The 26,797-nt window shown below is 43.4% G+C and overlaps 2 protein-coding genes across 5 annotated transcripts in view; one reads left to right on the top strand and one right to left on the bottom strand.

Moving 5' to 3' along the window:
• The window catches only part of EVC2 (EvC ciliary complex subunit 2), a 232,255-nt gene that overhangs the window by 138,543 nt on the left and 66,915 nt on the right, over positions 1 to 26,797 (bottom strand). For all 4 annotated transcript variants that reach the window (XR_012250759.1, XM_073648296.1, XM_073648303.1 and 1 more), the window contains exons 8-10: positions 26,535 to 26,657; positions 24,432 to 24,580; positions 16,093 to 16,417 (exon numbers count right to left, since the gene is read on the bottom strand). Coding sequence is in view for 3 of the 4 variants with exons in the window: in XM_073648296.1 (XP_073504397.1) it covers positions 16,093 to 16,417; positions 24,432 to 24,580; positions 26,535 to 26,657 (597 nt within the window). In the remaining variant the exon portion in view is untranslated. The remainder of the gene's footprint in view (positions 1 to 16,092; positions 16,418 to 24,431; positions 24,581 to 26,534; positions 26,658 to 26,797) is intronic.
• Positions 1 to 26,797, top strand: part of LOC141162337 (uncharacterized) — a 32,940-nt gene that overhangs the window by 826 nt on the left and 5,317 nt on the right. The window lies entirely within an intron of this gene.

The raw sequence follows: 26,797 nt of genomic DNA, 5'->3' as shown, positions 1-26,797 counted from the left end.
ACAACAGCACCACCTGGAGCAATACCAAAGAATGAATTTTAGGGAGGGACAACCGCCTGAAGGACTTTCCTTCCAAATGCTAGGTCTCTATTTGACATTACATCCAATCTATAATGTTTAGCAAAGGTATGGACAGATGACCATGTAGCCGCCCTGCAAATCTGCTCTATGGATGCGCTAGCCTTTTCAGCCCAGGAGACAGACATAGCTCTGGTGGAATGAGCTTTCAAGGATTCTGGAGGAAGTAAATCTTGATTTTTGTATGTCTCACAAATCACTTTTTTTAATCCAATTTGCCAGCGTGTTTTTGGAGATTTTCTTCCCTTTGTTGGGGCCTCCATATTGCACAAATAGGCTCTGATCCTTTCTCCAGGACTCAGTCTGACTTAAGTAGAAGATTGTAGTCCTTCTAACATCCAGCGAGTGGAACTCCTCTTCCCTGGTCTTTGATGGATTCTGACAAAAGGATGGAAGGATTATAGGCTGAGACATATGGAATTCAGATGAGACTTTGGGAAGAAATGAAGGCTCCAACTGGAGTATGATTCTGTCTACCAAAACATGAAAGTAAGGCTCTCTGATGGAGAGTGCTTGGATTTCTCCCACTCTCCTAGCTGTAGTCAGGGCTACCAACAATGCTGCTTTCCATGACAGCTCATCTATTTGAGATTCAGATATTGGCTCGAAAGGTTCCATTGTAAGACCTTTAAGAACCGTATTGAGATCCCAAGGCGGAACATTTCTTGCTCTCGTCGGGTTCATTCATGATGCAGCCATCATGAATCTCCTAATCGATCTGTTTTGGGCCAAGTCAGTATCAAAATAGGAGCTTAGGGCCGAGATCAGGACCTTAAGAGTGCTTGGTCTTAATCCTTTAGACAGACCGTTTTGCAAAAAATCCAGAATCTTAGATATATACGGCTGAAAGGGATCTAGTGTATGAGGGTCATACCACAGCTTGAAGGTCTTCCAGATCTTTCCATAAATGGAGTTCGCGACCGGCTTCCTGCTTTTCTGCAGTGTATTGATCACCTCCTCTGAAAAGCCTCTGGCTTTCAGGATGGTGGCTTCAGAAGCCAGGCTGCTAAGGAGAGATTTTGAGGGGTCAGATGGTAGATCGGACCCTGATGCAACACATCGTGTGCATCTGAGGAAGAATCAATGGATCTGCCACCTTCAAACTGTTCAATATTCCGAACCATGCCCTTTTGGGCCACATGGGAGCTATGAGGATTGTTTTTGCCCTTTCAGCCCTGATTTTTTGTAAAGTCCTTGGTAACAACGGAATTGGGGGAAACGCATATGCGAGTCTGACATTCCAAGGATGAGCAAACACGTCTATCCCCGCTGCCGGATCCTTCGGGTCCAGGGAGAAAAAGGTTTTTACTTTTGCGTTCTCGTTTGCGAACAGATCCACTTCTGGATTTCCCCATTTCTGTACAACCATGTGGAATATCTTCCAGTTCAGACTCCATCCCCCAGATGAATGTCCCTTCTGCTTAATAAATCTGCCTTATAAAATTGTCGGAGCCCTTCAGGTGCAGAGCCGACAGGGATAGGAGATGAAACTCTGCCCATCGAAAGATCCTTGCTGAGATTAACTGAAGGTTTCTGTTCCTTGTGCTTCCCTGATGTCTCAGGTGGGCTACCGTTGTCATATTGTCCGAGTATATTCTGACATGCGACCCCTGGAGTAGGGACTCGGCTGCCAGAAGGGTCTCTTCCACCGCTTTCAATTCTCTTAAGTTCAAGGACTGATCCGCAGTTTCTTGCGACCAAATTCCCTGAAAGGCCACCTGGGAGACTACGGCTCCCCATCCCCTATTGCTGGCGTCTGTCTTGATTGACACAAACGGATGCTGAAACCATACTGTTCCCTTTTCCAGATTTCTTGGACAAAGCCACCATCTTAAAGATACTTTCACCTGGTAGATGAATCCTGCTAGTGAGGGAACTTAGAGATCTGTCCCAGTGGGAAAGGATGAACCTCTGGAGAACCCTTGCATGTGCTTGTGCCCAAGGTACCGCTTGAATAGAGGAGGTCATGGTCCCCAGGACGGACATGCCGAATCTTATTGAGACATTGTTCTGGTTCATTAGTGCACAGACTTTCAAGCTCAGCTGAATTTGCTTTTGCCTTGGCAAAAACTAGGCCTGATGCTGGGAATCTAGAAGAATCCCCAAAAAGGTCTTTTTGGTGGAGGGAGGTAGATCCGACTTGTCGCGATTTATCAGCCATCCCAATGATTCCAGAGTATGAAGAGTCATCTGGACGTGCTCCTTCAATATTGGGACTGAGGGAGCCATTAATAAAAAATCGTCCAAATATGGAACGATACTGATATCCCGTCTTCTTACAAAGGCTTACTTCCGCCATGAGGTTCGTGAACAAGCGGTGAGCCGACGAGATCCCAAAGGGAAGCACGTTGAACTGAAAATGATGTATCCTTTGATTTTGACTTACAGCAAATCTGAGGAACTTCCTGTAAGAAGGATGAATTGGCACATGGTAGTACGCCTCTTGCAGGTCTATTGTTGCCATCACAAAATCTTCCCCAATCAGTGGAATTGTTGACTTTAAAGATTCCATCTTGAACCTTCTGTATTTTACATATTTGTTGAGACGTTTCAGATTGAGAATTATCCTGTAGGCACCTGATGCCTTTTTTAACAAGAATATTCGAGAATCATGACCTTCTCCTAGTTCTCTGCCAGGAACTGTTGCTATTAGTCCTGCATTTTGTAAATCCTGACGACCTGATATTAGGACTTTCTGCAATCTTGAGGAAGACTCTACTCTTCTTGGTGGGTAAGCAGCGAAGTCGATTTTGACTCCTGTTTCCATTATCTCCAGTATCTTCCTGTCTGTTGATATTAGCCGCCACTGTGGAAGGAAACTTGCAATCCTGCCTCCTACCTTCCTGGCGTCATTGTCCGTCTTGTCTTGAGTTTTGAAAAATATTCTTCCCTCTTCCACCTTTGGGGTAAGACCAGCGACCGGATTTTCCTTTGCCTCTATAGTGAAACGATTGCTGTTGCTGTTATGGAAGAAATGGCCTCTTCCTAAAGTTTTTTGGAACTTTTGTATCTTTTAAAGATTTTTTTCTTGTCTGAAGCTTTTTCTAATAGCTCATCCAAGGCCGAACCAAACATATATTTTCCTTTAAACGGGATGGAACAAAGCTTTGATTTTGACACATTATCTCCGCTCCACATCTTCAGCCATAAAGCCCTTCTCGTGGAATTGGATAGTACTGCCGATCTTGCTGCAATTCTAAGATACTCTGCAGAGGCATCCGCTAAGAATCCTGTGGCTTTCTGCAGTAGAGGAAGAGATGCAAGAAGGTCCTCCCTAGGAGTACCTTTCCAGAGATGATCCTCTAATTGCTGCAACCAGAGGAACATGGATCGTGCTACACAAGTCGAGGCAATATTTGTCCTCAGGGAAGCTGCAGATGTTTCCCATGTCTTCCTCAACAGGCTGTTCATCTTCATCTCCATTGGATCCTTTAGTTGGGAGGAATCTTCAAATGGAAGGGTCGTCTTTTTCCCCACCCTTGCAACTTGACCATCTACTTTTGGAATCTCTGACCATGCTTTAGTCATACTCTCACCTAGCGGGAATCTCTCTTTCATTTCTCCAGCAATATTTAATCTTTTTTCCGGAAACTCCCATTCATTCATGACGAGACTACGGATATTGTCGTGCACCGGGAACACTAGCTTTTTCTTCGACTTCAAGCCCCCAAACATCTCATCCTGGATTGTATGGGTTTTCTGCTCTTCTTCCAGCTGCATAGTGTCCCTCACTTGCAATAACAACTCTTCCACATTTTCTGACGAAAAATAGTACTTTTGTCCTCCTCACTTCCCTGATCTGCACTCAGGTCACCCTCTTCAAGCTCTTCCATAGAAATATTTTCCTCTGAGTCTGAAGTATCCCTGACTGGATACTTCCTCTTTTTAGCCAGGGGAGGACCCTCAGTCTTCGCTTGCTGGAAGGACTGTATTTCCTGCTGGACCATTCCCCTAACGTCTTCCATAAGGACGGCTGTTCCTCTTTCACAATATTCTTCGTACATCTCTGGCACAGGGGTTTCTTATGGCCTGAGGTAAGCTTTTTTCTACAAATGGCACATTTGCGTATTGTAGTACTTTCACCCACTTTCAGTGTAGGATCCTTGTCTCCCTAAAATTAGAAGGGGAGATGAATTTAAACTTTTCGGATCCTGCTCAAGAGAGTGGGAATAACCTATTCCAGGAGTACTTACTGGGGCTGGGTTCGCGCCGGGCTCTGCAGATGCTGGCTTTGAGACAACACCTTCCATAGATACAGACATTTTCTGTCCTATCTTATCGGTGTCTTCTCATCTGGGCCTCTTATAGAAGGAACAGAGATCCAGCGACAATGACTCCCACCAATCAGGTGGATGTTTTCCTCCATTTTAGGGAAAAAAAGCAGTTTCAAATTTCCCGCCGCGGCCCCATGAGTTCCACTGTGGAACACAAGCTGGAAGTGACGTCGCCGGCCGAACACCGCATACTTCCGGTGCGTCCTGCATGCGCGCCGGACGCTGCCATGGAGGACGGAGGACAATCCACAGGCTGGGGAGCTACAGGAGGCCGTCAGCCCACCACCCACTCAGCTTTACCCAAAGGCGCAGGAGAGTGAGGAGGTCCCGCTACGGAGGGAACGGGAGCTAACAGGGGAGGAAGGCCAGAGGCGCTCGATCCCTGCAGCCCGGCTCAGGTATGTTAATAGGGCACTACTCGCCGGCCACAGCTACCCTAGGAACCTCTTCATCCCATAGGGACAGGAAAACACTGGGGATAGTATAGGGGAGGGGCTATTTAACCTCTTGTGTTTCCTGTCCCTAATTAGGATGGGGAGGCAACCTCCAGGTGGTGATGTCGTGGAGAAGATTGGAGAACAAAATGTTTCTGTGCAAAAATAATCTTAGAAATGTGCCTCTGCTATATACTGTGTAATGGCTGTCTGACCATGTGTGCTCAAATTCATGATCAATACATACCACAGTTCCTGGCCAAGGGAGATAGCATAAATCACTTAAGATAAGTGAGTATACAGACAAAACATCAGGGACTCGCAGCTGCTGCTTTCTGAAGAAACACATTTCCCTGCCTGTTTTATCACAGTTGAAAATGTTTCTGCCAAATCACCAGTCCTGTGAGCTCATCATAAACCAAGTCAGTTACATATTAGCTCAGTGGTCGCCACTGGAGCTCCTACATCACTGAAATTATGAGCTCAAGAGTTGCAGATGCCACTGAAACACTCATTCCTGTGATAAAACAGGCAGTGAAATGTATTGCCAAAAGTCACAACATTTTTGGTCAGCTTGGCATTGAGCAAAAATGTAGATACTTTTTAACGACAGTTTTCTGGCATTAACATTTTTATAAATTAAGGCCATAGTTGTTTTTTTTTGCATGCATCTTCATTTTCTAAGGTCTGGGTCATGAGACTCCTACTGATTACTAAAATAAAAGAGCTTTAATAAAGGATCACCCAAAGTGGTGGATTTCAATCAGCTACATAATACCTTGCAGGCCTATACAAAGAGATTTCCATCACTGTCATTGATGTCAATGAAGTGGGACCACAACTGTGAAATCTCAAACTCAAATCCAGATCTGTGGAGCAGACGGACCAGTTTCATCAATCACCATTGTCCATTGTATATCTGTAAGAATCACTTTAAAGGGTATGTCAATACAGTATCTTACAGAGGTCGGCGTACCACATCGTTTCTGAAGCATATGACATTTCAGGGAAACTCTGGTCGAGTTTTTCCTTAAGCGTCTTCTTTGTCAATTTTTTAGTCATTTTTGCAGCACCTTTGCTGTTGGTATCTTTTTTTAATTTTTACATATAAAACAGTGGCGACTTATACGCATAAGCTACTTTAATAATGGACTGGTGACTTCTTTTAGCCGTTTCTTGGCTTTCAAAGCCTGAAGCAGTTAAAAAAAGTTAGAAAAGACGACGCACAGCAAGTTGTTTATACATTACTGTGCATATGTTCATTATTTTTAGAGTTTTCAGAGGGCTTTTTCAGGTGGGTTCCAGGCAGAATGCTCCTGAAAAAGATATTGTGTGCACATACCCTAAGGTTGGTTAAATTACATTCTACAGCTTGGCATATTTCTTTATTATTATTAATTGAAGTCTTAAAGACTGAATGACAAGTATAGTTCTATCCTCACCATGAAAATATCAAAAAGCCCTAAAAGATGCATCTTAGAGGATTAGGCATCCCTGGCATGTATTAGTATTAATAATTGAGCAGGCTACAAAACGTTGAGGATTTCTCCTTCGTTCCCCCACCGTGGCTTTGTATATCCCTTCTCTATTAGATAAACTGCTTTGTACATCAGAGCGTCACCCGAGTGTTTTCTTGCTGCATTAGCTGGTGTTTACAGCGACCTTTCAAAATGTAAAAGCCTCAAGGGTCCGCTAGCCATTTATTCATCTTGTAATATGACAATAAAGAATGATTCAGTGCGGATGTTCTAGAAATCTGTTGCAAGCAAAGCCTCCGAATGTGAGAAAAGTCGTGTATTCAAATCGCATTTGTGGAAAGACCTTATAAGCCAGGCCGAGGGCAGGACATATGCCGGGCTGTCACGGCGCCCATCTTACACCACATTATGTATAATATACATGTATTCATGGGATACTCCAGAAACAGAATATGTATATGCTCTAGGTGAAGATGGTGCTCTAGCATCCTAACACACATAATGTGTGTAAGGGACGGGCCACACACATGGAAAAACATTCACCACACATCGCAAAGTCCTGGATTGACAGCACTAAAGTTGACAAACATGGCTTAACAACATAGGCAGGGAGAAAGTAAATGACAATAGCAGATTTCTTTATTATTTAAGCCAACGGCAATAATATTGCAGTCTTGACATCCAAACACACATATAGGATGGAGGGAAGAGCGCATGACCTGAAAAGGATGGTTTATCTATGGAAAAACATGTATTGCATAACAATAGAGGCAGGGACGAAGTAAATGGCAGCATGCCACAGTAGGTTTATTTGAATATTAGGGCCATTACCTTGAATTAAAGCCTTAGCGCTCCAATACACATACAGGGTGGAGAGGGGTGGGCATGGCCTGAAAAAGGGGGCATGTCTATGGGAAAAAACCATGCGTTGCACATCACAACATCCTTGGCAGACAACACTAGAGCTAGTAGGTATGGTCTAACTCCAGAGGCCCTGTCAACAGCAGATCTCTTTGCAGTATTAGGTCCATTGGCTTGTATCAGAGCAGTAGAACATCTGTATAGAATCTGAATGTTCACCTTTTTTACGTACATTTTCTCCAAAAATATTTAGCTGGACTGTCAAACCAATTATCAGCAAATGATACCTGACTTGTCAAAGTCACTGGGAATACTGAGATTGTGAGTCTGATGTAGGCACTGGTAGTGATGTTAGAATTGTGGATTATGCCTATATAGGATCATTAAGGAGCAAAACATTACTTATTGAACCTAAAATGACCCAAATACCAAATTTCAGTTTGTTTCTAAACTCATTTAGGCAGCACACCTCCGTACTGTGAATATTTTCTAGTGACAGCAGCTTTAAACAAGCGAAAAAAAATCCTAATTTATTCATCTAAGGCAGGGATGCCAAACTCAAACACACAGAGGGCCAAAATGAAAAACTGGGACAAAGTCGCGGACCACCATTATACAGTACAATGGGCCACACAAAGTCCTCCATACAGAATAATAACCCAACATAGTCCTCCATGCAGAATAATGACCCAACATAGTCCTCCATACAGAATAATGGGACCTAAGGTAAATGGCATCTGACCACCTCTATTTCAGTGTGCTTGAATGACCATCTATTGTGCATTGCCTCCTGATTCTTCCCTGACAGATGATGTTACGAGAATAAAGGATTGGGTAAGTTTTGCTCCCACTACAAATAAGCAGCCAAGATGTGTCTGGCAATGGCTAATCTCATTCACCCCATTGACAACACATGCACAGCATTCTGCACCAAGTATGCATGTGCTTGGGGTATCAGAGAGCGGTGAGTGGAAGAAGAGACCTAGTACGGCAGTATGAAAGGTGAAAATTTCTCCTATTGTTTTGTTCCATTTAGAATTACTTCACTTTATTAGTCAGACCAAAATTGAAACAACGAATTTTGAGGCCATTGCATCTCACTTCTTTCCAAGTAATTCTGGTCACTGATTGGGTGCTTAAAAAAAAATTGTGGATCACAAGTAAATTTTTTATTTAAACAGCTTTCTTGGACTACATTTGGGATATTGAACCACCAAAAGTTTCCATTCACTTAAGACAAGAACACTCCTTATTTGGGTCTCGCAGTAAGAAGTTCATCATTGGACTCTTTCCATTAATCGTCCTCACAATCAACTCTTAGAAGCAGGAAGGTTATAATGACGATGAAACATGGTAGGGCATCCATTCATAATAACGCATCTTCATGTCAATGAGCGCACTCAAATCCAACAGCAATGGGAGAACCTCCACTAACCCAAATAGTGTGTATGATAAAGGGTGGTCTACTGTGTAGAAACCTTTTCATAGATTTTTACTATGTACTTATTCTGAACTACGGATCTAGGGGAATAATATTGTCACGGGTGTGTCAGGTTTGACAGACAGTCATTCTGGATCTGCCTGTAGAAGGTCGCTGCGCTTGGTCTTGCAGACACCTTCTTGATGCTTTCATCATCCCTCCCTCTCTAGGACCCAGCGGTGAACTCCACCTTCTGCTGCTAATTAACACACCCTTGCTGGATCTTTAAATACACTCAGTTTCTCTAGAGAGTTGCTGGTGATAGAGTAAATTCTTCTGTTCAGGTCTGGAATTCTAGCAGTCAGCTAGATTCTCCTTGGAGTTCCTTTGTGGATTGTAATCGTCATCTCTCTGGTGTCCTCTCAAAGCTAAGTGTAACCCCTTGTCTGTTTCCCTGGTTTGTCTTTAGCTGCAGTGGGGCTGACTAGTGCTCACCCCTCCCCCCTCCCTATTTAGGGCCTAGCTCTAGGATCAGTCAGGGCTAAAGTATCCTGCTCAGCGATAGGTGCAGAACCTATTTAGGGATGATAGGGGAGCCAGGGTGTTGTTAAATCTGCTTAGGGGTCTCCATTCCCCCTTTCCCTAATTGCTGGACTCCCCCCTTTTCCCATTGTCGTGCGCTGGGTTCTTCCCATACCTAGCATGACAAATATTCTTTTTTTATTGAATAGGGAGTCTGATGAACCAGGCTTCCTTGAAAAAAGAAAAAAGTATGTCAATTAGCTCTCCTCCAGAAGAAAGAATGTTGTTTTTCCACCTTTTGGAGGTAGCCACCCTACAACTCAATGTTTGACCTTGTATAATGATTAAGGACAGAGCCGCCTCCAAAGACATCCATCTGCAGTCACCTTCATCACTGCAGAGCAGGTACTAGCAGACTGTATGAGGTCCTTCATGTGGGTCTACTGGAGATAATGGCTTTCTTTGTGGAGATCGTCAGGTGGTTACTGAATCAACCAAGTCATTTGCACTTACAGAACTTGTTAATAACATTTAATAAAGAAAGGACAGAAAAAAAATGTAATTGCTGTAACTAACAGGACATGCAGTGATCATTCTGTACTCAAACTTTAATGCATTTAGTTAAAAGTACAGAATAATTTTCCCGGTCTGCGGAGGTGGTGGTAATTAATATGTACTTTTCACTTCCTAAACAGATGTAATTCTGTAGCATGTCTGTATCACTTCTGCAGGATCCTGTGCAAAATGCAAACTTCACAAAGGTCACTAAGCTTCTAAACTTTAACATATTACTAGTGTAGATCGCATTAAATGGGAAGTGCACAAATAAATATGTGAAGCACTGTAGAGTTTAATGAAAAACTACAGACTTAGGAGTCATTCTTCTCACTGCATTATTCTGGTTTCTGCCCATCCTATTACCCCTCCTTCCTTTATAAGGGATGGAATGAGCCTCCTAACCAATAGTATGGTAGCCCACCCCTGGCATATACTGTTGAAACCAGAAGTTTACATACACTAAAGTTTACATAAACTAAAATGTTTTTATACAAATGCACAAAGCATGGGCAACAAACAAGGAGAATTGGAACTACTAATGCAGGAAAAGGAATATGATGTCATTGGAATCACTGAAACTTGGTGGGACGATACACATGATTGGAATAAAAGGCTAAAAGGATACAACTTATTTGCACGAAACAGACTTGATAAACGAGGAGGAGGTGTCGCATTGTATGTTAGAAAAGCGTATATCTGCACAGAGATTGAAGCTTCAGAGACTGGGAGTTCTGTGGAAACTGTTTGGGTAAGAATACAAGGAGAGAACAACGGAAAGGACACCATTGTAGGCATTTACTACAGGCCACCTGGGCAAGCTGAAGATATGGATGAACTCTTTATGCATCAAATGACCAAGTTCTCCAAAAAATATGACGTAGTGGTCATGGGAGATTTCAACTATCCAGACATTTGTTGGGAATCTCTCTCAAGTAAAACTAACAGGTCAAGCAAATTCTTATCCTCTCTTGCTGACAACTTTATCTTCCAAAAGGTAGGGGAGAAAACAAGGGGATCTGCTACTTTGGATCTAATCCTTATAAACAGGGAGGAAATGGTTGAGGAGGTAAAGGTGGCTGGGACCCTAGGAGGCAGCGATCATGCTATTATAGAATTTTGGATAACTAGAGGAGGAAGACATGTGAAGACTCAAACTTCAAGGTTAGATTTTAGAAAGGCAGATTTTAAGAGACTCAGAAAGAGAATAGGAGGGATCCAATGGCTGGATGTCCTTAAGGACAAAAATGTCCAGGAAGGATGGGAAATTTTTAAAAATGAGATTCTCAAAGCACAATCGTTAACAATCCCAAAAAGTAGGAAGAATGGGAAGCATTTAAGGAAACCAGGATGGATGAACACAGAACTTAAACACATGCTAAAAAGAAAGAAAGAAATGTTTATTAAATGGAAAGAGGGAGGCATATCTAAAGAAGATTATAATGCAGTCTGCAGATCCTGCAGGGCACGTATCAGGCTAGCTAAAGCTGACAATGAATTAAGGCTTGCAAGAGATGTCAAAAGCAATAAAAAAGGATTTTGGGGGTATGTCAAAAGTAAAAGAAAAGTCAAAGATGCTATAGGATTTTTACAGGATGAAAATGGAGAAATGGTAAGAGAGGATGTTGAGAAGGCCGAACTTTTAAATTCCTATTTTGCATCTGTTTTCTCTCAGAAAGAAAATGTAACATCAACTGATCTTCACTGTCCTTTTAAAGGAATAGAAGAATCCAAGTTATCTGTAAACAGAAAGATTGTGAGGGAATATTTAGCTAACATAAATGAGTTCAAGTCTCCAGGTCCAGATGAATTACACCCCAGAGTACTGAAGGAGATCGTAGAAGAAATTTTAGAACCACTCTCCATAATCTTTGAAAATTCTTGGAGAACAGGAGAAGTCCCAGAAGACTGGAGAAGAGCAAATGTTGTTCCTATCTTCAAAAAGGGGAAGAAGGTGGACCCAGGGAACTATAGGCCGGTGAGTCTGACTTCTATACCAGGAAAGATCTTTGAACAAATTATTAAACAACATGTATGTAAGTACATGGATAAGAATGAAGTGATTAACCAGAGTCAGCATGGGTTTGTAACTAACAAGTCATGTCAGACTAACTTAATTTCCTTCTATGACAGAATCACTGACTGGGTGGATCAGGGAAATGCTGTAGATATAGTATATCTTGACTTCAGCAAAGCATTTGACAAAGTATCTCACACCATCCTTATTGAAAAAATGACCAAGTATGCAATGGACCAGGCAACTGTTAGGTGGATTCATAACTGGCTTAGTGATCGGACTCAAAGGGTGGTTGTAAATGGCTTCACATCCAGCTGGATGAATGTCTCAAGTGGGGTACCACAGGGCTCCGTCCTGGGACCTGTATTGTTCAACATCTTTATCAATGATTTAGATGAAGGAATTGAGGGTAAACTGATTAAATTTGCTGATGACACAAAGCTAGGAGGGATAGCTAATACTAGAGAAGAGAGAGAGAGGATTCAAAAAGACCTAAATAAACTGGAGCAGTGGGCAGCAACCAACAGAATGGTTTTTAACAGGGAAAAATGCAAAGTACTACATCTGGGCAATAAAAATGAAAAAAGCATATACAGAATGGGAGGAATAGAGCCAAGCAACAGTACATGTGAAAAAGACTTAGGTATACTAATAGATCATAGACTGAACATGAGTCAACAGTGTGATGCAGCAGCAAAAAAGGCAAATACAATTCTGGGATGTATTAACAGAAGCATACAGTCTAGATCACGTGAAGTCATTATCGGTCTTTACTCCTCTTTGGTCAGACCTCATCTGGAATACTGTGTACAGTTTTGGGCACCACATTTTAAAAAAGACAGACAAACTGGAGCAAGTTCAGAGAAGAGCGACCAGAATGGTGACTGGTCTGCAAACCATGTCCTATGAGGAACGGTTGCAGGATTTGGGAATGTTTAGCTTGCAAAAAAGAAGACTGAGAGGAGACTTAATAGCTGTCTACAAATATGTCAAGGGCTGTCACATTGTAGAAGGATCATCTTTATTCTCATTTGCACAAGGAAAGACTAGAAGCAATGGGATGAAACTAAATTGGAGGAGACACAGATTAGATATTAGAAAAAACTTTTTGACAGTTAGGGTGATTAATGAGTGGAACAGGCTGCCACGAGAGGTAGAATCATAGAATCATAGAATCATAGAATGGTAGAGTTGGAAGGGACCTCCTGGGTCATCTGGTCCAACCCCCTGCTCAAAGCAGGATTCACTAAATCATCTCAGACAGATGTCTGTCCAGCCTCTGTTTGAAGACGTCCATTGAAGGGGAACTCACCACCTCTCGTGATGGTGAGTTCCCCTTCAATGGAAGTCTTTACACAGAGGCTGGACAGACATCTGTCTGAGATGATTTAGTGAATCCTGCTTTGAGCAGGGGGTTGGACCAGATGACCCAGGAGGTCCCTTCCAACTCTACCATTCTATGATTCTATGACTATATAAAAAGACACATATCCATGTTTTTCTCAATATCGGACATGAAATCAAAATAAACCTTTCCCATTTTAAATTAATTAGGATTACCATAATTTTTAATATTTGCCAAATACCAGAATAATGAGAGAGAGAGAGAATGTTTTAAGGCATTTTTATTACTTACTGCAAATTTAAAAGTTTACATACTTTCCATTAGTATTTGGTACTATTGCCCTTAATACTGAGAAAAACATGCATATATGTCGTTTTATATAGTATATGGAAACTTCTGTTTCAACTGTATATAAGGCTGATTTAAGTTTCCTTTTCCGCCAGCAGCCAGGGTACATAAGGTTATGGGTTGGGCACCATAAACGGAGACTCGGTGGTCGCTCTTTATAACAGTTAAGGCCCCCATATACATAAGACTAATGTCGGGTGAACTTGCCAATATTGGCAGGCACAGCAGATAGTCTAAAGAAGGGATATCAAACTCAAACACACAGAGGGCCAAAATGAAAATGTGGACAAAGTTGTGGGCCACCCAGTATATAGTATAATGGGCCCCACAAATTCCTCCATACAGAATAATGGGCCCCACATAGTCCTCCATACAGAATAATGGGCCCCAAATAGTCCTCCATACAGAATAATGGGCCCCACATAGTCCTCCATACAGAATAATGTGCCCCACATAGTCCTCCATACAGAATAATGGGCCCCACATAGTCCTCCATACAGAATAATGGGCCCCACATAGGGGTGGTGGTTCTAGTGTCGCGGGCCAAATAAAACCACCCTGCGGGCCACATTTGGCCCAAGGGCCAGAGGTTGACATGTATGGTCTAAGGCCTCATTCAGACATCCATTTTTTGTTTACAAGTACTACCTGAGTTTTTCATGGACAGCACTCATACCTATAATAGAGAATGGCGCCTCTCACATAGCTGTGATTTTTCGTGGAAGGAGCTCCGCAAGCAACATAGAGTAGACATGTCCGATATTGATCTGAGTGTCGAATCAAAATTGGCAATCCAAGTCTATGGATCCATAAAAAAGTCCGATCACACTCGGGTGGTATAACGGACTGCTAGATAGGAAAAGATAAAGAAACTTTTTTTTTTTGTTTCTCATCGGAGAAAAACTGATGAAACTTGGACGAAACTCGGATGGTAAAAACGGACAATCTCTGATAAAAAGACACTGATGAAACTGGGACCAATTTGCTCATACGATAAAATCACTGATGTCTGAATGAGCCCTACTGGGTATGGGGGCCTCCTGACTCTGCACTGACTGATGAAGCTGTGGGAGATAAATATCCAGCATGTCTAATGTCAGACTTCTGATCCTTCTAATCCGTGCATGAACAGGAGTCTGGCAGTAGCTCACTCATTGAGAACACAGAAGAGCTCGAAAGCTTCGGTAGCTGCTATGGGACTGGTGGAGAGAAGACACCAAGCATAGATTTTACTTTTCCATCAACATAGCCATATGAAAGCTTGATTTTGCTGGGAGAGATGTAGTTTTGAATGGCACAATTCTTTTTGCCATAATGTTCTGAAAAATGGAAAAACAATCCAAAAGGGATGAAAAACAACAACACAATTCCACTATTGTTTTTTGGGTTTTGTTTTTACTGTGTTTATTGGATTGTAAAAATGACCTGACCATCATGATTCTCCATGTCAGCGACAATACCGCGAGATCAGACTTGTACAGTTTTTTTCATATTTTAGTGGTTCAAAAAAATTCTGACCTTCTTAGGAAAAAATGTTAGTGTCTGAGACTGGTTAACTTTTCTGTCCATGGGGGCTTCGTTTTTTACATGCCGAGTTGTAGTTTTTATGGTTACCATTTTGGAGTAAAAATAACAGTTTGATTGCTTTTTATTACTTTTTTGGGGAAAGTACACCAACCGAAAAAAAACACAATTGTGGTCTTTCAATTGTATTTTTTCCTTTCAGCATTTAAACACATTTTATTTTTTACGATTTTTTTTTCTCAACTTTTAGTTTATATTTTAGTCCCCTTTAGGGGATTTGAACCTGAAATCATTTGTCCACTTGTTTTAAATACTTCAGCATAACTCTAATGCGGTATATAGACAAAGTGACATTCTCCTATGAAGCCCAGCCCAAGGAAAACAAATATGGCAGTATTAGGGACCTTCAGTAGGTCTGTAGCCGCCATGAAAACCCATCGGTTCCCCATTATCATGTTGCAGAGGGGTCAATGGGTGCCAGGATGTGAGGCCATGAATGGTTAAACAGTAGCAATCAGAGCTAACATCCATTGCTGCCGCTAGACGGAGGTGCTGGCAGCGAAACATGGCTGGCATCTGCCCAGTATAACGCAGGATCAGCTCCTGAGCCCGCTCTATAAACCGCGCACTTGACCGGTGATGAAAATGTTCCCACAGGTTGTTAAGGGGTTAAAGGTTTCAGGATGAGACTTTTTTTTTTATTTAAATGCATGTATTTTTGGCTAAAAATCATTCTTACAGTTGGGTTTAATTAACAACATTGCATGATTTGCCTTCTATAATCTCTGTGTTGCACTGTCTAATGATGTGTGTGGAATGAGATAAGTTAGAATCAGTCAGTGAGCCCATTTTGACCATAAATGTTATAAAACTAATATCTTCCTTCTTCTGAGCTCCTATTAACTGATCGATTAACATGTTATTTGATTATATTGGATTATAACTCAGAGGAGGGGAGCTCAGAAGAAAAAAAAAGATAAGTTGTAAACTCTACATGTCAGAACTAGCTGACGGACAGATTCTCAGTTAACTCATTCTGCAACCAGCAAAAATTAATTGCCACATCCTTTAATTCTGATTTTTGCGCTTTGGTCTTCCACTTTCCATACTGCGATTGTAAAAACACACCATTCAATGTTTTGTCTCTATGTAACTAAATTGTAGAACTATTTCCAGAATTCACAAGTAGAGCGAAACAAATGTTATAAAGTAAGTGTTACTTCCTTGGGAACATACCTTTTCTCCGGAAGCCTTCAGGAACGCCTCCGCCTCGTCAGCGGCCTCTCTCTGGCTGCGATGCAGAATGTCCACTTGTTTCTTACGATCCAAATTACATTCTGCCGTCAGAGCTACCACCTTCCTCCGATGTTCCTCTTGGGTTCTCTTCTGAAGGTCAGTCCAGTGGCCACTTAAGATCATGGTCATTCTCTTCTCCTCCAGGGGCGAGAGGTTCCCGGCCTCCGTCATATTTCTCAGCAGTATCCCTGTCACATCTTTGTAGACTTGGACTCGACAAGCTTCTAAGTAACCATCGGCTTGTGTCATATTGCCGATCTCCGAGCTGGAAGCAAAACAAATATTATAAATCACTAAGAAGTCATATAATGGGGAAGAACACAATGCTGTCAATTAAAACCAATAGGTGGATGGATGTGATCATTAAAAAAGAAATAAAAGTATGACTGATTAAAAATTCCAAAATCAAAATGACTGCTACAGATGTAGCAGAACTGAATTTCTCACTTGCCCCTTTGGTACTAAAAGACTAAAGTTTACTATTATTATTATTTTATTTTTTTGTAATAATTTTGTCCAGCATGGAAAGTTATGAAACTTTGCAAATCTCTTTATTAGGAAATTTGTCTTTATTCCTGTAAAAAAAAACCTGCATGTGGCTTCCAACCCCTTCCTTTCCCAGTCTATTTCCCTGCCTTCAGCTGCATGGATATCAGAACATACTCATTGGAGTACAGATGATGGCAGTGATGGGTCGGCATTTATCTCCTCCTCTGAATGTTGTGCTTATCAGTAAAATCTTCTGCAGAAGCTTATCCCCAGAGTTAGTGAGACCAGGGGCAGAGCTGACCGATCACTGCAATCATCTGTACTCCACACGAGTACGTTCTGATATCAATGCAGCTAAAACTTGAAAAAAAAGCTGAGGTTTGGAAACCACCTACATGCAATTTCTTACATGAATGAAGACAAATTCAGTGGTTTGAAAAGTTTTATAACTTTCCATGCTGGATGAAATTATTAAAAAAAAAAAAAATGAAATTTAAGTTACTTTTAATGATTTTTCATTTTAAGCTAATGGCATGTATGTACAGACACATTCAGGCTAATTCAATCCATGCCTTGATAATAAAATTCTGTTTTGTAATTTCTTAGAAATCCAGATTTGAAATCATACACTCCTGCCGCTGTCACTGGAAAATCCTGACAGTGTGCAGTGCACACACTGTCAGAATTCAGAAGTCTGCAGTCACAGAGTGACTGCAAACTTTAATTACAACCTAGATAAGCCCTTTAAGTCAATGGTAGGTTTGGATAGATTAATGGCTGCCGGGTAGTGATGAGAGAACGTGCTCATCACTACTCTGTATTCGTCCGAGCATCACGGTACTCGACAAGTTCGACGAGTATTTCCGAGTTGCTCAGGTGGGAGCTCGGGTCCCCTCCCTGCATGTTTGGCACTCTTTAAAGAGCCAATGAACGTGCAGGGATTGCTTGCCACGCGCTGTAATGCCGTAGCCATGTTGGTTGTTGGCATTACAGTGATTGGCTGGCCTCACAGTGTCATCAGGTCTATTTAAGACCCGGTGACGCTATGCTCGTCACAGTCTACCCTGGAAACAGGCAGAGTAGGGAGAGCTGCTGCTGCGTCAGGGAGAGATTTGGTTGTTTATAGTTAGTAAAAATATTCCACAGCATATCTATATATCCATCTGAACTAACAGTTCAAGTTCTGAGGACTAATCCAGCTGCATATATTCAGTGGTGATAGCAGGAGTTAGGCAGGCAGGCAGTGTATGTGGCAGACTGCAGTGCTTACAGCACAAGAGGGTCCATAGCACGTTCTGTCTGCTGTGGGTGTGAGTTATTTGTACACATAGCCCCAGATATCAGGGGCCAGGGCTAATTTTTTTTTTAATCTTAATCCTGGTTATTTGCTGGATTACAAGTACACTATTTTTCTGCTCCATTTGCTTGTTAGCACTGCAGAATACAGCCAGATCTTTTCCATATTACAGCGATAAAAATCCAGAAATTTGAACTGAACGTGGAAAATATTGGCTTTCATTTGGTTGCAGTGTGTCGGTGAAGCTATTCACACGAGGTCGCTGTGAAGAATAGCATTAGTAAACTACAGGCCTGCTTTTTAAAACCGTGGTTGTCCATCAGACGTATCACATATAACTGCGGTTCAAATCCAGCCATTTGTAGTGAACGTGGAAAATATTGTCCTCCATTTAAAATGGGCAAGGAGCGTGGCAAGGGACGGGGAAGTGGATGTGGTGGTGATGGTGCATGCAGAGGCCGAGGACGTGGCCATGGGCAAGCTGAAATTGTGCCACAACAAACACCCATATCTTGTCGCTCGTCCTTCCCGTCCCAATTACTATTTGACCGCAGAACACCACTATTGAACACAATCAAAAGGTTGTTGTTTGGATAGCAGATAATGCTTCCAGTCACTTTGCCACCACCACCACCACCACCCTGTCTTCCACAGGGTCAAGTCTCAGTAGCCGTGAGTCTGGACAGCATATTCCTAACCCTGATCTTTCTTCCTCCCACCATGCTGAGCGCCCGGAGACAACTGATCCCACACTTGGACACTCAAAAGAGCTGTTCAATTTTCCATTTGTAGATTTCGGGCCTCTCGCCCAGCCAGCTTCAAGCAGGTCAAGAGGACAACGCGTGTAGCGATGCCCAAATATTTGAGCAGTCATGGTCACACGAAGGCGACGGTGGGAAAGTGTCACAAGAGGTGGACGATGATGAGACAACTGCCAGAAAGTCAGGAGGAGGACCAGGGAGCGGAAGTGAAAGATGAGGTGGTGGATGGTATAGTCACTGACCCAACCTGGCAGGGGGACATGCAGAGTGAGGACAAGAGCACACAGGGGGATGGAGGCGTAGCACCACAATAGGTGGGAAGAAGCAGTGTTGTGGCCGCAGACACAAGACAGGAAAGCGCTCCCGGTAACGCTGATGGAAGTTGGCAGTACAACTGTTAGGTCTTCCAGAGTCTGGTTATTTTTTAAAGACTCTGCCGATAACCCCAAAAAGGCCATTTGCACCACCTGCCAGGCCAGCATCAGCAGGGGTAGCAAAACTAGCAGCCTGACCCACCACCAGGCACATGGCAGCAAAGCACCTGACTAAGTGGGCCGAACCCCAGGGTCCAGAAACAGTGTCTGCGGGTGACACCACTGCTTCTTCCATTGTTGGGTGTGCACGTCAATCCCCTGTTCATGGTGCATGCAAAGATGCCTCCCGCCCTGCACCTGTCGTTGCACACTCTCAACTAGCACCATCAACAAGCACGTCCACATCCTTGTCCCAGCGCAGTGTTCAGTTGCCTCTACCCCAGTCCGTGGAACGCAAGAACAAATGCGCAGCCAACACCCCACAGGCCACACTACTAAATTCCCACATTTCGCGAATGCTTGTGCTCGAAATGTTGCCTTTCAGGCTCATGGAGACGGACGCTTTCTGCAACCTGATGGAGGCGGTCATCCCTCGGTACTCGGTCCCAGCCACCACTTTTTCTCCCGGTGTGCCGTCCCCGCATTACATGAGCATGTGTCCCAAAACATTAGCCGTGCCCTCAACAACGCAGTTACTGGGAAAGTCCACCTAAACACGGACACGTGAACAAGTGCTTGTGGGCAGGGACGGTACATCTCGCTGACGGCAGACTGGGTTAATATAGTGGAAGCCAGGACTCAGTCGGACCTTAGGACGGAACACGTCCTCCTGATGCCCGAGGATTGTGGGCTCTGGGTCAATCAGTGTTGCCCCCACATTCTACAGCTCGTGCACCTCCTCCTCCTCCTCTTCAGCCTTAATCTCCGAAATGACCACACCAGTCACAAGCTGGAAGCACGGCAGCACTGCCTCGGCCAAGCGGCAACAGGCTGTGCTGAAACTAATATGCTTAGGTGACAAACCGCACAATGCTGAAGACAGCTCTGAAAGAGCAGGCAGATCTGTGGCTGACATCGCTGACCCTACACCCAGGCATGGTCAATGTGTGCGACAATGGCCGAAACCTGGTGGCGGCTCTGAAGCAAGGTGAGCTCACACACGCAACATGCCTGGCCCATGTGCTTAACCTCGTGGTTCAGCGGTTTCTCAAAACCTTCCAAGATTTGCCAGATCTGCTAGTCAAAGTCCTCTACATGTGTGCCCATTTTAGAAATTCAGCTACAGCTTCCGCCGCCCTTGCCGTGCTTCAGCAGCGTTTGCAGCTTCCAAGCTCACCGACTGGTGTGCGATGTTCCCACGTGTTGGAACTCTACATTGCAGATGTTGGGAAGGATTTGTGAGCAGAAGAGGGCAGTTGTTGACTACCAGCATCAACAAGGCTGTCGGTATTCAGGTCAGATTCCACACATAAGACCTCAAGAGTGGGCATGGATGTCAGACATCTGTACCATCCTCCAAAACTTTGAGGACTCCACCAAGATGATGAGCGGCGGTGACGCCATAATTAGCATCATCATCCTGCTTCTCTGTCTTTTGAAATGCTCTTTGCTCACAATTAAAGAGGATGCATTGCAGGCAGAGCACGATGAGATGGAGCAAGGAACCATACAAAGTGATTCCACACAGCCCAACCTCATCTCATCCCAACGTGGATTGGGTGACAATGAGGAAGAACAGGAGCTAGTTTCCTGCGCTATAGATGATACTACCTGCACAACTGTCTTACCGTCTGTTCAGCGTGGATGGCCTGAGGACAGGGAGAAGGAGGATTAGGAGGAGAGCATGGTCAGTCGTCCTCTTGGTGAGGACACGGAAGTCTTGCCTCTTTGCAGTCTGGCACACATGGCTGAGTTTATGTTACGCAGCCTTTCCCGTGACCCTTGCGTTGTCCAAATTTTGGGTGACAGTCATTACTAGTTGGTGACACTTCTAGACCCACGCGACAAGGAGAACTTTATTCTCATGCTGGACAGGCCTAATGCCGCAGTACCAGAAGGCCCTTGTTGCGGAAATATTAAAAAAAATTCCCATCTGAAAACTCTGGTGGGAGAGATCACAGTTCGTTGGACAACCAAGGAGTACAGGCGAGAGACACAAATCCAATCCAGCAGAGGCAGGGGAACACTGTCTAAGTTCTGGGACAGTTTTCTCAGACCCTCCCATCGCACAAGCCCTGAGGCGCGGGGTACTCTCACAAGGAAGGAAACGTTTGGGAAGATGCTGAGGGAGTACCTTGCCGACCGTACCAACGTCCTCCATGATTCCTCTGCACCTTATAATTATTGGGTATCCAAGCTGGACACGTGGCATGAACTGTCTCTATACACCTTGGAGGTCCTGGCCTGCCCTGCCGCTAACGTTTTGTGAGAGCGGGTTTTTAGTGTCACTGGTGGAATTATAACCGATAGGCGCATCCGCCTGTCAACTGAAAATGCTGACAAGCTGACTCTTATAAAAATGAACAAGGGCTGGATTGGGCCAGACTTCTCAACACCACCAAATGATAGCAGCGTAACATAAACTCAAATACAGTGTCTTTTTTGGGGAGGTCTAACTCTATTCCCCATGCATCTCTGTATTCACACCCAGACATGGGTATATGCTTCCTGATTTTGTCTATTTGCTCTTGTCCTCCACCTTCTCATCATCCTCCACCACCGTTTCACCACCATATCCCCATACCTATGTTTTTGGCAACCATTGCATTCACTGCATAGGCAAACAGTATGGGAGACCCACTTCTTAATAATGGGAACATTGTTTTCAGGAGGCCCTCCGACCTCTACGTCTCTTGCATGAGGCATTGGAGTTCCTCCAAGTTTTTGGCAGCCGTTGTACTCACTGCATACCCTATAACTGTATAGCAGAACCGCTCCTTTGTAGGAACATGTCGTTACTGAGGCCCACCTCTATGTGTCTTTAAATTGTTATTGGGGTTTTTCCTAAATGTTGGCAGCCATTGTACTCACTGCTTACCCTGTAACTGGATAGGAGACCCTCTTCTTTCTAATGGTAACATGTCATTACGGGGGCCCACCTCTATGTGTCTTTAAAAATTGTTATTGGAGTTTTCCCAAATTTTGGCAGTCCTTGCTGTCACTGCATGGGCATTCCCACTATAGGAGACCCACTCCTTTATAATGGGAACATATTTTTTCACTGAGGCCCTCCTCTATGTCTCTTCAAAGGTATTGGGGTGCATCCAAATTTTTGACAGCCCTTGCAGTCACTGCATACGCAATGACAGTATAGGAGACATCCTCTTTAATAATGGGAACAACAAAGCATAGCTGGCTGATGGCCCTCTAACAATAGTGAGGGCTGACAGCTGGCCCATTAAGAATAGTAAGGGCCGCCTGATGGCCCTATAAAAATAGTCTTTGTGACTTTCAGAGTCCCTCCTTCATAAATTAAACAATATGTGTCTGATCATGTCTCACACACCACATGGCCAGATAAGGTTGTAAAATGTTAAAATGACATTTACCAGTGAATGCATTTTTCACTATTGAAATCAATGTAAAAGTCCAAAAACGCATCAAAAACGCTACGTCTGAACATAGCCCAAGGTGTGGAAGAGAATTTTTGTTTTTGGTTATTTATTTTTCCTTATATACAAGACATTACCTTGGAAAGGATGTCCCTTAACATTTTTCCCAGGAAAATCGATTCTGGTTTAGTTTTTGTATGTTTTATTGTGAGTCCGTAAAAGTGGTTTAATACTCTGACAACATGGTTGACAGCAGTGACCTGGGGAGTCAGAGATGCTTCCAGGGTCATCCTCGTGCTGTTTCCATGTCATTTGAGCACTGTTCCCATCGATTTGGGCAATTTTTAGGCCCTCTGCAGACCGCAGGGGGGGGGGCACCGGAAAAATTCTCCCGTTTCCCATAGACTTACATTGGGCTTGTTGCTTGGACCGAGCACTCGAGCATTCCAATTTGCACTCGAGCAATAAGTACCCGAGCATTTTAGTGCTCACCCATCACTACTGATGGGTGTTGCAACCCCACCGATCAGATATTGATGACCCATCCTACGGAGAGGCCGTCTGTCACGATTCCACCACTCAGTGTGTATCTAGTGTTTTGAGTGAGAGCTCGGCCGTCCTTCCATCTGGGACTGGGAGGTGCTGAGCTTCGTTCAGGTGTTCCCTGTTCCAGGTGATTGCCCAGCTACTTAACTGAGCTGTCTGTCCCCGATAGCTGCCGGTCGTAACTTCAGTTCTGTGGGGCTTGTCCTCTGTGCCTTGTGCTCTGAATTCTGATCTTCTGTTGCTGGATTTGCCTATTGACTACCCATTTGTATTACCCCTTTTGTCTTGACCCACTTTGACCTCAGAATTCTGATTCTGGACTGTGACCTCACCATGCCTTTTGTCTTACCCCTTTGTATATGGCAAGCCCTCTTGGTATCTAACCCCGAAACTATTGGCTACCCCAGTCTCACGACTTGTCCCTGAGTAGTGACTAGAATAAGACCATCAATATAATGGCAGCCCCTTTAAAACTTTCTCAATCTTGACTAGTCCAGAGGGAGATCCTAATCAGTGATTATCAGCTATCACTGTATCCGCACTCCTAACTAAAGGCTGTAGGTCCGCCCACTGGACTCCGAAGCCTGAACAGAAGTTTAAACTCAATGAATAACATGTTATACTGAATCTTTTCCCACAAAACTATATATCAATCTCATCAGCTCCTCCGGCTCTATAACATGCAGCACTATATGTTCAATGCGACAGGTTCCCTTTAAGGTCCAAAACAGGCGAGTATTCCAGTGGAGCGATTCTGCTACTAAAATTATCAGTCCTAATGATGTGAGAGTAACGACAACATCTTATATTATATAAGACCTCTCATGCAAAGAAATCCAGGTGCAACTGCAACCTCTGCGCCCGCTATAGCTATGCCAATGACGTCACCAGGCGCGGCCCCCCCGAGCTATTGTACTGTTCCGAAAATAGAGATCAGAGCTGTCTTGCTATTAGTTTCCTCTCTGAGGACAGCAGACAGATGTAGGCATTAAACAGGTGCTCCAACACTTCAAGGCAGGTATTCTGCGAGCAGTCGCTTTAATACGGCAGCTCGTAAAAGCAAAAGTCCAATAATAATGCTCCGTCTGGTCCTATGTGGAATCCTGTAGTGAGAAAAGAAAAGGTTTTTTTTTGCATTTCAAAATCCCTAAAATTAATTAACTTGATGAGCCGTGGGTTCCATTATCGACAAAAAAAAAAAATATATATATCCTCTGCCCCATGAGGGCTAATTAGATTGGTGAAATCTGGATTCTTTGCTGTTGATTTCACTTCCAAGGCAAAAATAAGGGAATAAAAGGCAGACACAACAAACACTCACTCCTCCAATGCCTGCAGCATGTCTTCTGCCTCTTCAAAGCACATTATGTCAATCAAGCGGTCAAATCCAGTCAAGTCTTCTGGAGCACCATCGGACGACTTGGCTGGAGATTCTCTTTCTTGCACGCTGTTAATTTGATGTGATTTTCCCTGGGAACGAGAGATAAAGAACGAGATTAATGCTGACGGGAACGGTGATTGTGCTATGAAACAGTATTCTTCTGCGTTTTGTCAACCTAATAGGTTCCTTATCACATCAAAATGGCCATTACTGGACCGGCATGAAGCAAAAAAAAAAAAAAAACACCTGATAAAATCCCAGAGGTCGATGCTAAATATTACATACGGCTCGTGAACAGTAAGGGACGAGTGAGGAGCCGGAGGCAGAGGAACAAGGCATTTTATGTTTCTGGAACAGACGGGATGTTACATAACTTCCTGGGCTCCAATCATTTTGGGAATACTGGCAGAAAAAAAAACCTGAAATCTACTTTTGGGTTTTCATTCAAAAGGATGAACACTGAAAAAGAAAGGCCATAGTCTTGGATCTAATTATTTATTGCTGTCCTCCGCCTAAATATATTGGTAGAACAGTCTAATAAGGCTGGGACTATAAAGCTCAAGTGAATGGGGACCCCGGGGGTCCTGCGACCGCGACAAGCGAGTCGTGAGAAGACCAGCTGAGTCGGATTCTTTGGTGACTTGTTCGTCGTAGCATCCTTGGGGTCACAATGCAACCACATTCACTGATACTGTCCAGTCTGTCCTAAATTACCCACATTTATATCGAAAAGCTGGACTGACATTACAGATGTAGAATCGCTCATCGGCTACTCGCGTAGTCTCCATTCACCCTCATTAAGATCCATCAAGTTGGAGGTGGCTACAAAGGAATGATAGGAATGAAGGGGAAACATTTTAGAAGCAGTCATTCCCCGCTTTCCCCTTCTCAATTTGTATTATTAAAGGGAATGCACCATCAAAAAATGATTACAAAATTCTTAAAATATTCAAGTTTTCTGTAATTCATGTGGCAGCTTTGCTGTATAGATTGGGACAGAATATGCAGAGTCTTATGCTGCATTCACACCCAGAATGGACTGTGATACACGGACTGTCCACAGGTCTCCTGACATATATCAGGTTGTCAATTTGTGTCAATAGAATCCTGGATTGCGATCTGTGTTCGGACACTGACACATAGATGTGTGAATGTGGCTTTAAAGAGAGATTGTCTAATCCCCTGTTTATATGCCTTAGACGTCATCGAGGAGGGTTCCCCACTCTTCCCCACTACCCTTCCTGTATAACTCATAACCAGGGCTGTGGAGTCGGTAAGTCAAACCTCCGACTCCTCAATTTCCCTGACTCCCGACTCACTACTGAGCGTGTACATAAAGTGCAGCACACATTTATCTCAACTAAAAGCCGAGACCCTTAGATCAGGAACAGAACAGACATTTGTAAGACATTTCATAACTTTCCCAAATTCTTATGAAAAAATTTACCGAACATCCGGCATTGTACTACTGTACTCAATTTATTATATATTTTAGGCATCGGAGTCGGTCCATTTTATTACGACTCCAAAAAAAGGGACACCGACTCCGACTCTACAGTCCTGCTGATAACAGAGTCGCTCAGCAATAGAGGCCACTCAGCAACATCAGCTGTTTGCCATGGACACCTGAAGCTGCAGCGTTACCTTTTCATACTGGCGTTTGCTATGGCATCCTAAGACTTGAAGACACTTGCCTCGCAATGAATTTGGGCAGACCATTTGCCAAAACAAGAAATCTGTGGCTTTTATAAACTGGAATAGATTTCTCCTATAATTTATGCCACAAAATAGTGTAACTGGTGGGTCGCGGTTGGCCATGCCCCTCTCGATAATCACTGGCCACCATTTAAAATAAAAGTGTCAGGCTGGTGTATAAATGCAAAAATGTGAATTTTTGTGCAACTACGCTTTGTGTAAAAAAAGTAATTTTATTCCAGTTTTCTGGTGTAAAAGCCTTGATGAATCCCTGCCAATATTTCTCATCAGTGTAACTTAAATGTAATTATAAAATTAAATAGAAAGAAATAAGATAAAACAACTTACAACCACTCTGCGCTTTAACCACTCGGTGCGGTAAAGAAGGAAAAAAACGGCGCACGTCAATAAGAATGATATGATTAAGGCAATGACAAATCCAGCTCCGTGTAGACCATGGTCAGGCAGCACCTAGGGAGAAAATGGACAAGATGGAACATGTTTCATTGGAGTTACCATGAAGCAAAGTAGGAAACGCCAATAACTTGTACAATACCATTAGGAATTTGGCCTATGGTTCTACAGTTAAAGAGTTATTCCCAAAGGATAGG

This window comes from Phyllobates terribilis, unplaced genomic scaffold, assembly GCF_046119375.1.
Source record: "Phyllobates terribilis strain yellow unplaced genomic scaffold, ASM4611937v1 Scaffold_1__5_contigs__length_1240528914, whole genome shotgun sequence".
Lineage (NCBI taxonomy): Eukaryota > Metazoa > Chordata > Amphibia > Anura > Dendrobatidae > Phyllobates > Phyllobates terribilis.
This window is presented reverse-complemented; position numbering and strand designations above follow the sequence as displayed.